Source organism: Sesamum indicum, linkage group LG6 (assembly GCF_000512975.1).
Source record: "Sesamum indicum cultivar Zhongzhi No. 13 linkage group LG6, S_indicum_v1.0, whole genome shotgun sequence".
Taxonomy (NCBI): Eukaryota; Viridiplantae; Streptophyta; class Magnoliopsida; order Lamiales; family Pedaliaceae; genus Sesamum; species Sesamum indicum.
Genome location: NC_026150.1, coordinates 4,250,683 through 4,266,010, shown reverse-complemented (window position 1 = coordinate 4,266,010; position 15,328 = coordinate 4,250,683). Strand labels below are relative to the sequence as shown.

The 15,328-nt window shown below is 37.0% G+C and overlaps 3 protein-coding genes across 6 annotated transcripts in view; 2 read left to right on the top strand and 1 right to left on the bottom strand.

The window, feature by feature from the left end:
- LOC105163660 overlaps window positions 1-8,223 on the top strand; it is a 13,359-nt gene extending 5,136 nt beyond the window's left edge. For both annotated transcript variants that reach the window (XM_020695015.1, XM_020695014.1), the window contains exons 6-9: window positions 1-2,130; window positions 4,092-4,238; window positions 6,783-7,168; window positions 7,938-8,223. In XM_020695015.1, coding sequence (XP_020550674.1) covers window positions 1-2,130; window positions 4,092-4,238; window positions 6,783-7,168; window positions 7,938-8,070 — 2,796 coding nt within the window. In that variant the 3' untranslated portion in view covers window positions 8,071-8,223. The remainder of the gene's footprint in view (window positions 2,131-4,091; window positions 4,239-6,782; window positions 7,169-7,937) is intronic.
- Window positions 8,592-11,549, top strand: LOC105163661 (protein PATRONUS 2). Of its 3 annotated transcripts, XM_020695017.1 has the most exons (6): window positions 8,592-8,948; window positions 9,087-9,164; window positions 9,417-9,497; window positions 9,767-10,114; window positions 11,057-11,088; window positions 11,186-11,549. In XM_020695017.1, exons 3-6 carry the CDS (start codon window positions 9,431-9,433, stop codon window positions 11,387-11,389), a joined length of 651 nt encoding a protein of 216 aa, XP_020550676.1. In that variant the 5' UTR covers window positions 8,592-8,948; window positions 9,087-9,164; window positions 9,417-9,430; the 3' UTR covers window positions 11,390-11,549. The 3 variants fall into 3 exon arrangements, with proteins under 3 accessions (XP_020550676.1, XP_020550675.1, XP_011080400.1); XM_020695016.1 differs by lacking the exon at window positions 9,087-9,164; XM_011082098.2 differs by lacking the exon at window positions 9,087-9,164 and having other exon boundaries at window positions 8,592-9,033.
- On the bottom strand, window positions 12,370-14,970 carry LOC105163659 (reactive oxygen species modulator 1). The gene is made up of 3 exons (XM_011082096.2): window positions 14,807-14,970; window positions 14,082-14,119; window positions 12,370-12,865 (listed from the first exon to the last, which is right to left on the bottom strand). The coding sequence occupies exons 1-3, from the start codon at window positions 14,877-14,879 to the stop codon at window positions 12,752-12,754; spliced, it is 225 nt and encodes a 74-aa protein (XP_011080398.1). The 5' UTR covers window positions 14,880-14,970; the 3' UTR covers window positions 12,370-12,751.

Below are 15,328 nucleotides of genomic sequence, written 5' to 3'. Positions count from 1 at the left end.
GATGGTGCTGAACTTCGCCTGCACAGCCCTTATGAAAGCCCTCCTAAAAATGGTCTGGATAAGGCATTTTCAGATGTGATATTGTACTCTGTGCCTCCCAAGGGTTTCTTTCCTTCAGATTCTGCCAGCGGTTCTGTCCATTCTGTGTCATCTGGAGGGTCGGATAACTTACATGGTCAGATGAAAGGAATAGGAGTAGACGCCTTCAGAGTAAGCCTTTCTAGTGCTGTAAGCTCATCAAGTCAAGGTTCCGGTCATGATGATGGTGATGCCTTGGGAGATGTTTTCATTTGGGGAGAAGGTATTGGTGATGGTGTTATGGGTGGTGGACCACACAGAGTTGGAAGTAGTTTAGGTATCAAAATGGATGCATTGTTGCCCAAGGCATTGGAATCTGCTGTTGTATTAGATGTTCAGAACATAGCTTGTGGTGGACGACATGCTGCCCTAGTGACCAAACAAGGAGAGATATTCTCTTGGGGTGAGGAGTCAGGTGGTAGACTTGGTCATGGTGTAGATGCTGATGTCTTGCATCCTAAGCTAATTGATGCACTCAGCAATACAAATATTGAGCTTGTTGCATGCGGTGAATATCATTCCTGTGCTGTCACACTTTCTGGAGATTTGTACACTTGGGGTGATGGTCATTTTGGTCTCCTGGGGCATGGAAATGAAGTGAGTCATTGGGTGCCAAAAAGAGTAAATGGGCCACTGGAGGGGATTCACGTTTCTTCAATTTCATGTGGGCCTTGGCATACTGCCGTTGTCACCTCTGCTGGGCAGTTGTTTACTTTTGGTGATGGAACTTTTGGAGTTCTTGGTCACGGAGATAGGGAAAGTATTTCAAAGCCTAGGGAAGTGGAATCGCTGAAGGGCCTCCGCACTGTGCGAGCAGCCTGTGGTGTTTGGCATACTGCTGCAGTTGTTGAAGTTATGGTTGGGAGTTCTAGTTCCAGTAACTGTTCTTCAGGGAAACTTTTTACATGGGGAGATGGTGACAAAGGTCGACTCGGACATGGTGATAAGGAATCAAAACTTGTTCCAACCTGTGTTGCTGCTCTTGTAGAACCGAACTTTTGCCAGGTTGCTTGTGGACACAGCCTGACAGTGGCTCTTACAACCTCTGGGCATGTATACACCATGGGAAGTCCAGTTTATGGACAGCTAGGAAACCCTCAAGCTGATGGGAAGCTACCATCTCGTGTTGAAGGAAAACTCGGGAAAAGTTTTGTGGAGGAGATAGCTTGTGGTGCCTACCATGTGGCAGTGTTGACTTCGAGAACTGAAGTTTATACATGGGGGAAGGGAGCAAATGGCAGATTGGGTCATGGGGATACAGATGACAGAAATTTTCCAACTTTAGTCGAAGCTCTAAAGGACAAGCAAGTGAAGAGTATTGCTTGTGGTACTAATTTCACAGCAGCTATCTGCCTTCATAAGTGGGTCTCAGGGGTTGATCAGTCCATGTGTTCTGGCTGCCGTCTACCATTTAATTTCAAACGAAAACGTCACAATTGTTACAACTGTGGACTTGTGTTTTGTAATTCATGCAGCAGCAAGAAGTCACTGAGGGCTTCCATGGCGCCAAATCCCAATAAACCATACCGTGTTTGTGATAATTGTTTCAATAAATTGAAAAAAGCTATTGAAACTGATACATCATCTCAGTCTAGTGTGAGTAGAAGAGGAAGTATGACTCAGGGGATAAATGATGTCGTAGACAAAGACGAGAAGTTGGATACAAGATCTCGTCCTAATCTAGCTAGGTTTTCTTCAATGGAATCCTTTAAGCAAGGGGAAAGCCGCTTCTCCAAGAGAAACAAAAAACTGGAGTTCAACAGCAGTCGTGTATCACCAATCCCAAACGGAAGCTCCCAGTGGGGGGCACTTAATATCTCAAAGTCTTTTAATCCGGTTTTTGGGTCGTCCAAAAAATTTTTCTCAGCTTCGGTTCCTGGATCAAGAATTGTTTCTCGAGCAACATCGCCAATATCAAGAAGGGCTAGTCCTCCTCGTTCAACTACACCAACCCCCACTCTAGGAGGACTCACATCACCTAAGATTGTTGTGGATGACGAAAAGATGACTAATGATGGCCTTAGCCAAGAAGTTATTAAATTAAGAGCACAGGTACCGTGTCTTATCTAAGTTGCTGGCCATATATTTTCACTTCAGTTGTATTTTATTTTCTGTATCCTTGACTACACTTCATATCGTGCCATAATTTTGACACTGCTATTGGCTCTAGAAGCTAGGTCACAAATGGTAAAAACAGTTCCCACATTGCCTGCAACTAGTGCACTGCTAAATTTTCTCTGGTTATCTTGAATGTGTGGAATTGCTAAAGATGAAACCCAACTATAGCTGAGAGTTACACAACCTTCCTTTGGGTTTCTCTTGGGAAGATGAGGGAGATGAGGACTAACCTTCCATGAAGTGTGGCTTATTCCATTTAATGCGTACAATCCTTTTCCTTTGTCTGAAAAATGGTGGGTATGGAGTGATCGGTTCAAGCTTGTGTTTCTACCTGTGTTCTATTTTTGTTGCCATGGAGTCTGAAGGAGATGGCATTTCATCAACATCTTTTGTGCAAACTGGAAAGGGTTTCCTACTGGTGATTTTAATTTTCTGGTCCTGGAGAGATGGATTCACTGTAGTGCTTCCTTTCAAACACTCTTTATTTTATCCAGGGAATGCTGTAATTGCAGCCTAATCTTTAATCCAAAGGTTAGATATGGACGATTACACAATTCGAACAATTTCTTTGAATTCACCTCAAATAAAAAATGTATAAAAACCTTGATTCAAAAAACATTTACAAATTCAAAATTAAAATAGAATAGAAAAACTTTAGTTTTCTATCGATCTATTACCAATCTATTCCCTTATTTTGTTCCATACTTGTTAGAATCGAATCGATTGAATTATTGTTCAGATTGAAATGAATATGAATCAAGATTGATAAGGAGTTGGTTCATGATGCTCGAACATATATTTGTTTTGAGTGCCTATTTTTTTCTATTGGTATCTATGGATTGATCACAAATCGAAATATAGTTAGAGCCCTTATGTGTCTTGAACTTATATTAAATTCAGTTAATATCAATTTTCTAACATTTTTTCCATTTTTGTTATACCTATTGCAGCTGCTGAAGCAGCTATTGGACCAGCTATTGTTTCATCAATTTATCGTAACAGAAAATCAACTCATATTAACCAATAAAATTTGTTGAATAAATAGTATTAATCATATAAATGGAAATTTGAATATTCATAAATTCATTCAAATTAGCAGGTTTGATACGGGTAAGGTATGATCGTGGTTGCAAAAACATAAGAAAGAAAAGTATTTTGGCCCTTGCTCATAAACCAATTCGGAAGTAGATTGATTCTGATCACTCATTGATTCGTCTGGTATCTAAATATAGGATTTATTTATAAGTTAGTTTACTAGACCGAAATTTTATGACGTTAAAAAATGTATAGATCCAATGTCACATTCAGTAAAGATTTATGATACATGTATAGGATGTATTCAATGTGTCCGCACGTGCCCTACCGATGTATTAGAAATGATACCCTGGGACGGATGTAAAGCTAAACAAATCGCTTCTGCTCCAAGGACCGAGGACTGTGTTGGTTGTAAGCGAAGTGAATCCGCCTGTCCAACGGATTTCCTGAGTGTTCGAATTTTTTTATGGCATGAAACAACTCGCAGTATGGGTCTAGCTTATTGATACATTCCATAAAACTCTACTTGAATCCATTTTCTTTTTTTTAGTTGTGGTAGCTTCCGCGCCAGCAAGATAGGCGAAGCCAAAGCAGTACTAAATCATCATGCAGTATCTATACCTCTCCCCTCAAGCTGGGGATTTTTCTGTTTGCCATTTGCCTCCTCCTTGTTGGCTGGGGAAGCACATTTGAGGACTTTATTTTTACTTTAGTCATAGCGGAACTTGATTGCTTTCTTTTAGACAGGATAACTCTCTAAGTTGTGTGAGTTGAGGTTTTTTGATTTTATCTGCAACTACTGGATATAACTTGTTAAGTGATGGTAATAGCATTTTGACTTTGCCTTTCCCTCTATATAGGTGGAAAACCTCACTCGCAAGTCTCAACTTCAGGAATTAGAGCTAGAAAGAACAACTAAACAGCTGAAGGAGGCAATAGCAATTGCAGGGGAAGAGACCGCGAAATGCAAAGCTGCAAAAGAAGTCATTAAATCGCTTACTGCACAAGTAAGAAAAGTACTTCTGTTCATCAATTATCTAAATGGCACGTTATAGATTTGCTTGCACATGTTTAATGGAACTAAAGATGACTGGTCTTCTTTGATAGCAGTAGGCATAAGCCCATGTTATCTAGTATGCGAGAGTACCCGATATTTCTTGTGCATCCTTCTCAAGTTTACTGGCCCTATAGTTCTTTTGCCTTGTTTATCTTATGATGTCTTTTCCAATTGAATGCTTATTCAACAGCAAGAACTGTGCTTAAATGATATGCAAGGCACATGAAACCTATCTCAAGATGAAAATAGTGTCTAAATTAAAATGCTTAGATTTCATTTCTGCAATGATGCGGTGTATGTAATTAAGAACATATTACACTTGCAATATTTCCTTCCCTATTTATCGCTTGAGTGGTTCTGGCTATGAAATTTGACAGCTACCTATGACACTTTGTTAATTTAATTTTATCAATTAAAAATGCTTCACATTGTGAAAAAACTAGCATAACTACGATGAGGATATTGAAGTCGATAACCCTCAAGTCTGCACCAATGATAATGATATGTAGAATCTAATCATTTGATGGCGCAAAATTTCTTTACCCATGAAAGTGCCCTTGTGTGTACAATATTTTTTAAGTACTAATCTTCTCTCTGATAAATCTTTCGGTATGATGTCATTTGTGTGTGGTAATTTCGTTAAACAAAAAGTAAATTTCTTCGTGTTACTTCACTTTTCTTGCATCCTTCTCGATGGTTCGTGTCCTTCACCTCAAGCTTCTATGATATAAATACCATCACACATGAAGCATATCTGCTCTTATTTTAACTAATAGAACAAGATCTAGGCTTCAAGCTCTTCTATAGCAACCTAGGCTAGCAACAGCATTATAACAAATTGCCATTGGAAAAATTAGCACTTTAATTCTGGTAAATTGTGGTCTGTAGTTGTTCATTGGTATTTAAGATATTTGATTGTGAAAAAATTCCTGATCTGACAAAAAGTGATTTGAGAAATAGGCAATTTAATGATGATAGAGAAAGTTTTCCTTTATTCAGCTGTCAAAGATCTTTACATTAGTCACTGTCCACGAGAGCTATTGGGCTAGTTCTTATTTATATGATAATAGTATTAAGAATGGTGTAGGACTCAAGTGAATCAAGCGACTCACATGTTAAACATAGCCAAAATATATTAAACGTTAGTTAATACATTAAACGCGAGCATGCTAGTAAATTATGAATGAAAAGCCAAGATCCTTCAACTGTAAAAATTTATCAGTTCCTCGTTCATATTAAATGATCTTGTCAGATAAGAACTCGGTGAAAGTTTTGTATATGTCCACAATTGAATGCCTCCTATTTCCTTTCTGGAACATTCTTAGGTAATGCTCCATTTCTTTAGGAAGTTCTTTGTATGCTCTCAATTAAAGTAAGGTGTGATGCCATTAACTACCGCAATTGCTTATACTAAAAAGAATTGTAAATGCACCTAAAACATTTAGTTCTTCAATGCTGATCCATAATTCCATAATCTTGGAAGGGAGTATTTGTATCTATTTTACTGTCCACTGGGATTCCTCTTGTTTAACTTTTTATATTGTTTTATCTTATTGTTTTATCATATATATATATATATTTGTATGCATACATGATGATTGCTCTAGTTAAATGGTCCTTAACATACATAACTGGCTATGATCTGTTGTTTACATATTTTTTATATTTCCTTGGTTAGATTTCTGCTTAAACTGATAGAACACTGAGCCTAAGTATCAAAAGGGAGTAATCAGTAGGAAAGCATGGGTAGCTAGTGGATGAATCAGTAGCGATAAACAAAAAAAGGAAAAAGAACGGTGAAAGTTTTTTGAGTTCACAAAGTTTATCATGTACCTTATCAGTGATAAATAGTGAAAACTTGTTGAGAAGCTAGGTTTGGTTCCTTTTTTTCGTAACCTCAACTTTTTATTCCCTTGTGGCCCAGTGAATGGCCCTCTGTGGATTAGGTCAAACTGATATGTTTTTGATAATTATCTTATGGTGATACCTTTATGTAGAAACAAACACAGGATCTCAATACCATACAAATGACTTGGTTTCCTAAATAATGAGTTAACAAGATCAAGTTCTGAACAAAAACTGTCAGTTTGACTTGAAAGAATTAAAGTAGCAATTTAATTTCAGATGGAGGGCATTTCTCTATTCTACACAGGTATACTCAAATTAAGGGGTAAACAAAACCACCGAACTACTTTTTATACAAACGACACATATAATTTGATTCTGAACCGTAATCGACTCTGCATGCCAGTTATCTTCACCTTAAGCTCTACCCTGGATGATTTTGCATATTTTGGACTTGCAAGCTTCTTTTTCATGAATTTGCAGCTCTGGTTTCGCTAAATTATGGTTTTGGTTTGATTTGGATAAGATTGAATAAGGAGAAAAAAGGAAACAATGCAGAGATTTGACTGTGAGGGGAATTGTGACTAAGTTTTGTTTCATGTTATACCTTTTTTTTAGCATCCGTTGCTGATGATATTGTATATTGTAGCTGAAGGAAATGGCTGAAAGGCTTCCCGTGGGTTCTGCTAGAAACATGAAATCTCCGCCATTCACTTCACTTGGTCCACCTTCTATGCCTAATGACGTTGCAAACCTCTCTATTGACCGGGTAAATGGTCAAACAAATGGCCCGGAATTAGAATCAAATGAGACAAACAGCCTGTTGCTTTCTAATGGGTCCAACACTGCCAGTAATCGCAGTTTGGGTCACAGCAGACAAGGTTACACAGAAGCAACAATGAGAAATGGAAATAGAACAAAAGAAAGTGAGTCTCGTACCGAAAATGAATGGGTTGAGCAAGACGAGCCTGGTGTTTATATCACTCTTACCTCCCTACCGGGAGGGCTCAAAGATCTGAAGCGAGTTCGTTTCAGGTATGTTGCACTGAGCTCTAGTGTGGCCGTTTTGGTGCCATCTTCAAATTATTCTCTAATGCTATGTTCAGATATAGGATTAAGAGGGAGGTAAGCGCTAAAGAAACAATTCTCTCTTTAAAGATAGTATTTTTCTGGTGTCTCCTTTGACCATTTTATTCTTCTTTTTCCGTTCCAAAAAAACATTGTCCAGACCTAGTATAACATTCTACCAGATATGCTTGGTACAACTGCATAGACTCCATAAATAGAAAGGTACCAGTTTTGTGCATATTGATGAGCCACACTCACGGAGGCCTAAGCTTTGCTCCGTGTATGGAGTAATAGTGATCTGATACATATGTCATTTTGCTTCTTTATTTTCCTAATGCAAGCTGTGAGATAGGCTCTGTTTTTGGTGATGATACATCGTTTCTGCTGTCTGTCAATAAATATCAAAGCTATAGCATTAATGTCTGCAATTTTCTTATTTTGGTCTCAGTTACACTCATTTGTGTTCTAACATCACAGAACATATCATGATGTACAATAGTGATTCGTAAATATTACATTATCTATTGTGGGCTGAAAATACTGTAATGTTCTTACAGAGAGCTTGATAAAAACATAATTAAGTACAGAAATATCTTGAGTTTACTGTTCAAAGGTAGATGCTGAACCTGTATTGAATAAAATGGAAAACATCGATCTTATGTTTTGGGAAAGTAGTGACATGGTTATAGTTTGTTTATGTATGAAACTGAACATCCTTCTCAATGGTCGAATGCAGTCGGAAGCGATTCAGTGAGAAGCAAGCGGAACAATGGTGGGCAGAGAACCGAGCAAGAGTATATGAACAGTACAATGTACGGATGGTCGACAAGTCAAGCATCGGTGTAGGAAGTGAGGACTTGGCACATTGATGGTGGATGTATCACATGTATATGGAAGAAGTTTTTCCTTTTTACCCAGCATACGTGTTTCTGCTTCCGCCACAGAGGAAAGATCATATTGATTAGAAGGGTTTGGCATATGGAAAAAGAGTAGAGAGGAATTTCTAATCTGCAGTGTTTTCTTTTTTTTTTCTTTTTTTTTCTTTTTTTTTTCTTTTTTTCGTTTATTAACCCTCTATTATTCTTATGGCTTGACTATGCTTTTATCATTTTTTGTTCCCTTGCTTGGGGTTGGGGTTGAGGGTGAGAAATGTAAATTCTTGCTAGGGTGGTGGCTCAAGTTGTGAGCAGCTTCCATGTAAATTCTATAATTAAATGCTTCTGATCTCCAGTTTCCTACTGCTTTTCTTTTGATTTCCTTTCTACGTTTGTGTTGCTCGTTTGTTATCTGCATTGCGTTTTTCATACGAACCCCATCATACAAGACCAAGAACGTGAGCATGGATTTCGCGTTTTCTAATGTTACTGGTTTCATAGATGGGAGATGATATTTTTGTTGCTCTTTGGGTTGACCGAATGTATGCCTAAAAATGATATAGCGTATGAGGTGAATATGCAAACATGTCACAACCACCTCAACAATGAAGAAACGTGGTTATATCTCGGGGCAGAAAGCGCGCTGGTTATGAAAGATTGAACTCGATTATCGGAACGACGTCGTTATGGCGATGCTGGGACTGGGAGACAGCAATGAAATTGAAACCCAATGAACCGAATTGTTGTTGCGCGCCTCTTTCAACTTTTTCGAACATACGCACACAGAAATCCCTCTCTCACTCACTCTTCCGCTCGCAAGGAGTAGTACTCTTTGTCTTGTCCGATCAATTCCAGCAAATTAAAGAGAAGAGGTATGCTTTTCACGGCTTTTGCTTTCGGAACTTTGATTCTTCGATTTTGAAATTGACCTCGGGAGTTCTTCCGCGACGTGCATAGGTGATGAATATTGCCTGATTTTAAGTCATCTTCTGTGGTTTTATCATTTATAGCTCAAGAGAAAATGAGATGCAAAAGAGGAAAAAGTTAAGGAGGAACGAGAAGGACGTAATTGAAATGTTCATAAGAATGTGCGTATTTGGGAATTCGGACTAGATATTTCATCCAAAAACCTTGAGAATATTGTCTGTGTATTTTCGTTACTTTTCAAGAAAATTGCTCTTTGCTTGTTTCATACTATGTGTCTACTTTCTTCTTCTTCTATTGTTGTTGTTATTATTATTATTACTGTTTCTTTTAAAAAAAAGTCTAGAAATTTGTTTCTTGTGTTAAACACATGGGCACTAACTTATTAGTCGTTGTAACATATTTCTATTCTGCAGTGTTCTAAACAAGTATGGAAAAACCCCTCGCGCTTAGGCCGCTGAGCATCCAAGATGAAAATTCTGCCATCCATCATAAAAGTAATCACTTGTGGTTTTTTCTTGTGTGTATTATCTGTTCTCTCTGTAAAATGAGCTTTTGGCTACAACGATATTACTTTGTTATGCATTTTTTGTCTTGTGGATAGTTAACATGTTTGCATTGCCAGCTGTACTTTATCTCGAGCACGTAGGTTAGATTGAAGCCTATAAGAGCTTCTCAGATATTGTGCGGTGCCGCTATGTCTATCATATTTCTTTTTGACAATCCTTCATGTATCTTACAGAATGAAGTTAACTTAATTTTGTAGAGGCTGCAGCTGATGGTAAATCCAAGAGCTCCAAACTAGTTGCTAGGAAGGCTGGAGTGGCGCTCGAGAGTCGTAAAGCTCTGACTGATATTACAAACAAGTCATCCATCCATCTCGAAGCATCCTCACAGAAAAAAAATTCACAAGATAAAAAGTGTAATATTGCAGAAGATGGATATTTGCACCAACAGGTTATTGAGGGTGAGGCACTTTTGAAGAAAAAGAGTTCAACAAATGAGAAACTTAACATTGCTGAAGAGGGTTTCTTGCATGATCACAATAAGTGCATTGAAGCACAAAAAGCAGCATTAGAACTTGATTTCTGGGACACAGTTCTTCCTGGACATGGTAATTCCTTCAAATTTGTATTCTGTTGTTATTTTGTGCTAGTTCACTTTATTTATTCTCATGGTTAGAATACCATAACCCAATTAGAGTAATTTAAGCTCCTTTGCGCCTCTCCTTTCTTTGGAAATTTGCATAAGGTGCCTTTCCTGTAGTTGCAATTTTAGTAATATCTGAATGAGTGGTACTTGATCCTGAATTTCATATGTGGTAGTATGTAATCCTATATAGAAATGTTCGTACTTGGGAACTTATTCAGATGTCTTTTTTAAATGAAATATTAGTCAAATCATTTTAAGATATGAGTCGAGGCATTCTGAAAGAATTTAGTTTCTAGGTAATAATAATGTTCAGATAGGATGTCTTGGAAAGAAAGGAATGAGTGTCTTGTTTCTTTGTGGTTTTACATTATGCAACGCTTTTGTTGACAGATACACTTAAAAAGGTAATATCAACATGTTTATAGGTGTCTGTTTGTTTGTCTTATAGGTTATTCAAACAGTTGCTGAAACACTTAGACATGTGGAAAGGAAGTATCTTTGAACCTGAATAGATCATTGAATATGTTCTGGACGCTTAAGTAGGTCTATTCACTTGAGGAATATTGATTGTAGTCACTTGAGGGAATACTGCTTGTACATATTTAGTTCATGCTTCTTCTCTGATTTCTTATTAGAAGTTGTTAGCTTTCTAATCCATCATGGCGAGAGAGCAACATCATGGAAGCTTCATGTATTCTTGCAAGTCATACTTCTTTCCTCACAGATTGAAAAATATGTTTAGTAGCTTTCTCTACTTAGTGAGCAAAATTAGAGGAACTCTGATGCAGTACAGTTCCATGATATGCCCATCATATTAAGTTTTTCAACTTGTGTTTGGAAGCAAATGTTTCTGAATCATCAATTTCAAACAACAGTTATAAATTCCAGCTCTTTTTTTATGCAGATTCTGCAGATCAAATAATGAAACAAGCAAAGGTATGAATATTCCTTTACATTTGCTGCATTTACCATATAATATGGCAAAAGGATATGTGGACCTTGACGTCTGACTCACATTTATGCGTTCTTTTAGAGTGATCCTGATATTGATAGCAAAACTTGCCACCGTATACTAGAAGAGTTATCCATGTCAGAGTTTTCTGATTGGTTTAAGTCTTGGTGGAAGTCTCCTCCTTCTTCTCCAATACACTGGGATTCTCCTCCCCTCTCTCCTTTTGCATGGGATCTTGAGTCAGTTGAACTATTGCTCAAGGAAGATGACTCTGGTGATGTCTGAGGATCTCGTTAATTGCATGCATGCACATGGAATGTGAAACAAAGGCAGTTTTTGTACCTGATGAGACTAACTTGTATGGACTTTCTAGCTCTCTTCTTTTGTTAGAAAATCTAGAATTGCATTTGAAATAAGTTTCCAGAAACAAGAAATTCATAGTTTATTGTGCCAACATTTGGGCTTGCTGACTAACTTGCTAACTTACATTCATATCTATGTTTGTGTCAAGTGTTGTTTGTTTCAGTTTTCATTTCTATAGTTCTCAGAATGTGAGATTGGATCAATCAAGATGAAGAGAATCCTGCATTTGAACCCATGGCTGCAGTTAGTTTCCTTGTGGCAATGCACAATGTCACTTCCTAGTGCATGCATGTTTTATGCCGTCAAATCTGATTTGTTGTACCCTGGTTTTGAAACCAGTTATGCCCTTAGATGAAAGAATTAACCAGCCACAGCCAGTAGATGATTCAGTCATTTGATATGCTCCCAAGACATTTCCAACCTAATTGAGCACCGAATTCTATATTTGATCAGTTTCATGGACTTCTTTTTTAATAATTATTTCATGGACTTGTTATCCCCATCCTCATCAAGGTTGTGTCCGAACTGCAACAGAAATTTATTGGTTTTCAGTAATTCACACAAATCCAACCCTGGAAAGATTCTGTGTCAACTACAATTGAAACACAATGGTTCCACTCATTAAGTAAATCACACCACGCTTCTTCAGGGCTTCTGACGAACAAGTGAAACAAATTCAAGAAAACTTCATTCCGCAATTCATGTGCATATTGGTGTTTTAATTCCTCTTTCCTTGCTTCTTTTGTGGATTTAAACTAACAAAGGTACGATTATTTAATATATATTGGCTTCAGGAAGCTCCTTTTAGGTTGTAACCAAGGAACTAGCGTGCATGTAAAATAAAATACTATCATGCACTGAATTAGCCATGTGCAATTTAGAGGACAAGTATCACAAGCAAAGGAAAAAAGACAGGATTCCTAATGGAACCATAAAAATTTATCAAAACAGTCTATTCTGAGAAGTCATTATGAATACACAGGACACTGCAAATTATTGTATTAGTCCTGATGAAATCATACTTATAGATCATGATGTAAGTAGCCATTTCTAAAGGCCAATTGCTTAGCTAAACACTGCTCAGACTAGGATGAAAATGACAACCGGAAAGCATGTTTGTTCCCGTGATGCTCTACTGGAGAACAGTTTTGGACTTACAAAAGCACCACACAGTAAGCAGAAAGGCCAAGAAAAATTAGTGAGTGACATCTAAAGACTTGTGATTTAGAGCAACTCATCCAACACAATGCAAGTTTCACTTGATGCAAACTAGAGTGGAAGACCCTAGTAGGATTTCCCACAATGTATTAAGCTTCCAGCTCCCAGGAAAAGTCCAAAAACGGCAGCACTCCCTAGTGTTGTTTGCCCAATATATCGTACTTTTAAAAGACCTGGAACCTGCATTTCAGAAAGTATAGCTTTCACCTTGAAGTCCAAACAAGACTAGCACAAATAGAGTACTTCTGCAGTTTTTGCAAAACAATATTTATACTTTCTCGAAGACAAAGTCTAGTTTAGCTATAAAAAGGACATCAATTGAAAAATCTGAAATGGATCTCCCAGATTGCAAGATTTTCTCCATCACTTTTTAAGGTCTCAAAAGATGTAGGAAGAAGCTATATATTTACTTGAAGAATGTTCAGTGGACAACAGTTGATTATGGGCAAGACCAACTATGAATGATCACAATAGTGATCTGATGAAAATGCACAATAATTAATTCGAGGAATTTTCAAATATTTTGACCATTGAAACTATAAAATACAAAAAGAAGTTCATAATCAAAACATGTGAGACCCCCCATCAGCTAGTCCATGCAATGTCTTCCCTATTTTGGTGCCGTGGCAATTTTTTATTTTTTTGCTTAATTTCTGAACATGCTAAATGTCACATCTGAGCTGCATCAATGCCTGACATTCAACACTATATGGGATCATTATTTGGAGAGTTGTACATTATCTTGACAAGTAATGAGGCCCAATGATCACTGAAAGTATTCCTTTGATGGTCTAGAAGTCTTGAATACTAACATATGCCAGCCCATTTGATGGTGATAGTGGGTGTTATGACCCTCAACAATCATAAAGCCATATAAACAAGTCAATGAGCAAGCCTCTTAGACAACACAGGTGGGCGGATGCAAGGATATCACTTAGCTCTCTCATCACTGGAATAGATTATAAACTGTTTGTAGCTCATTGAAGGGCTAGCCTGGATTGACGGTAACAAGGTTGCAACAAGACTGAAACCTAAGTATCAGTGAAGACATGTACTAAGAAAAAGGACCAAAGGAAGACTACAAAGAGCCAAATATTGGACATTTACATAAAAAAACACACTATAGATATTCACATGTGTGCACGACCATGCCAACACCACTAAAATTCATTAACCATGCACACACCAAAAATGCAATTAGACTAAACTCACCGATTTACTTCAAAATTCCAATTAAATAGTGGCATATTTTTCGGGCACATATGGTCAAAATTAGTTATAAACAGAAGCAACAAATAGACAGAACCTAATATTCTTAAGCATTTACGATGAATTACTATCAAACAGAACAGATTTAAGAGTTTCTGGGAAGGCTGGAAACACAAAGGAACTTTACCTTGTATCTTATAGCCTCATAAGTTCCATAAACAGCACCTGCACATGATAGCATATTCGATGATTCATGAGTGCAATTAATCACAACATTACTCACGGGTATCCGATGTAAACAGGAAGAACAAACATTCAACATAATCACACCAAATATTTCAATAAGAAATCTTACCTATTTAATGCAGAAGAACAAATATTCAACAGAATCGCACAAAAAATTGAATAAAAGATCTTATCTATTTAATAGAGAAGAAGAAACAAATCCTACTCCCCTTCTTCTTTTCAGACCTTTCCAATTCAAAGACCAATCAGCATGCATTGTTTGGTGTATCACATGAACAATGTCTTCCTTGTGGTAATAGAAACATTCAGATAACCCACACATTTCAGATAATGCAAATGCAAAATAAATATCCTCCCTAATCGGAAATTAAGATGCACTTAAGACAACATTCAAGAAAATTTTTCTTGTTTAGCGAGAAGTTTGATGATGCCATAGCAGAGGTACAATCTTCCTAACCAGATATGCATCAAGGTTTTATGCCCCTAAAATCTATCAGTACCCGAGTTGCATAATCAGAGATACGAAAAATTAAGTTCATTTCTGCAAAAAAAAAAAAAAAAAAAAAAAAAAAAAACAGAGAAACCAAGAGAGAATTTTTTCAATACGGGGACAGAAAAGAGGAAGATAGTTGCAGCTAGGGTTTAAGAAGAAATAGGATACGTTACCCACAGCGCCTCCAACAGCACCGCCGACGGCGAATCCCGCCGTAACCCTTGCCAGACAGCTATCCCTCGCCATGTCCTCTCTCTCTCTCTCTCTCTCTACTATCCCAATATCTACTGATCAGATAGACATGGTGGACTTGAACAAGTAGCAATCACTTTTCTTTTCTTTTTTCTTTTTTTTTTTTTAAGAATTTTAATTTTTTCAAAAAAAAGAAAAGGGAAGAACACTTAAGTTTAAATAGGGCGTATAAGTAAATACTAGTATATATGTGGCAGACTCATATCTGTGCATAATAAACTATAAATTTTATAAAATATTATAAAATTAAAAAATATATTAATTAATAAATAAGAAATACTAAAGAAATATAACAAAGTTATGAAATTTTTTTGAAAAAAATTAGATAAGAAAAAGAAATGTGAAAGTTTTTTTTTCTTTAAAAAAAAAAATAGGGATGTGAAAGTTGAGAATAGGGGTAAAATTAATTTTGGTTCCCTACTTTTGGATTCAACTTCAAATTA

Coding starts and splice junctions, on each gene's coding strand:
- LOC105163659 (XM_011082096.2), bottom strand. CDS start 14,879: ATGGCGAGGGATAGCTGTCTGGCAAGGGTTACGGCGGGATTCGCCGTC. Junction 14,120..14,806: donor TGCTGTTGGAGGCGCTGTGG/GTAACGTATCCT, acceptor TATCATGTGCAG/GTGCTGTTTATGGAACTTAT. Junction 12,866..14,081: donor ATGAGGCTATAAGATACAAG/GTAAAGTTCCTT, acceptor TCTGAAATGCAG/GTTCCAGGTCTTTTAAAAGT.
- LOC105163661 (XM_020695016.1), top strand. CDS start 9,431: ATGGAAAAACCCCTCGCGCTTAGGCCGCTGAGCATCCAAGATGAAAAT. Junction 9,498..9,766: donor TTCTGCCATCCATCATAAAA/GTAATCACTTGT, acceptor TTAATTTTGTAG/AGGCTGCAGCTGATGGTAAA. Junction 11,089..11,185: donor AAATAATGAAACAAGCAAAG/GTATGAATATTC, acceptor GCGTTCTTTTAG/AGTGATCCTGATATTGATAG.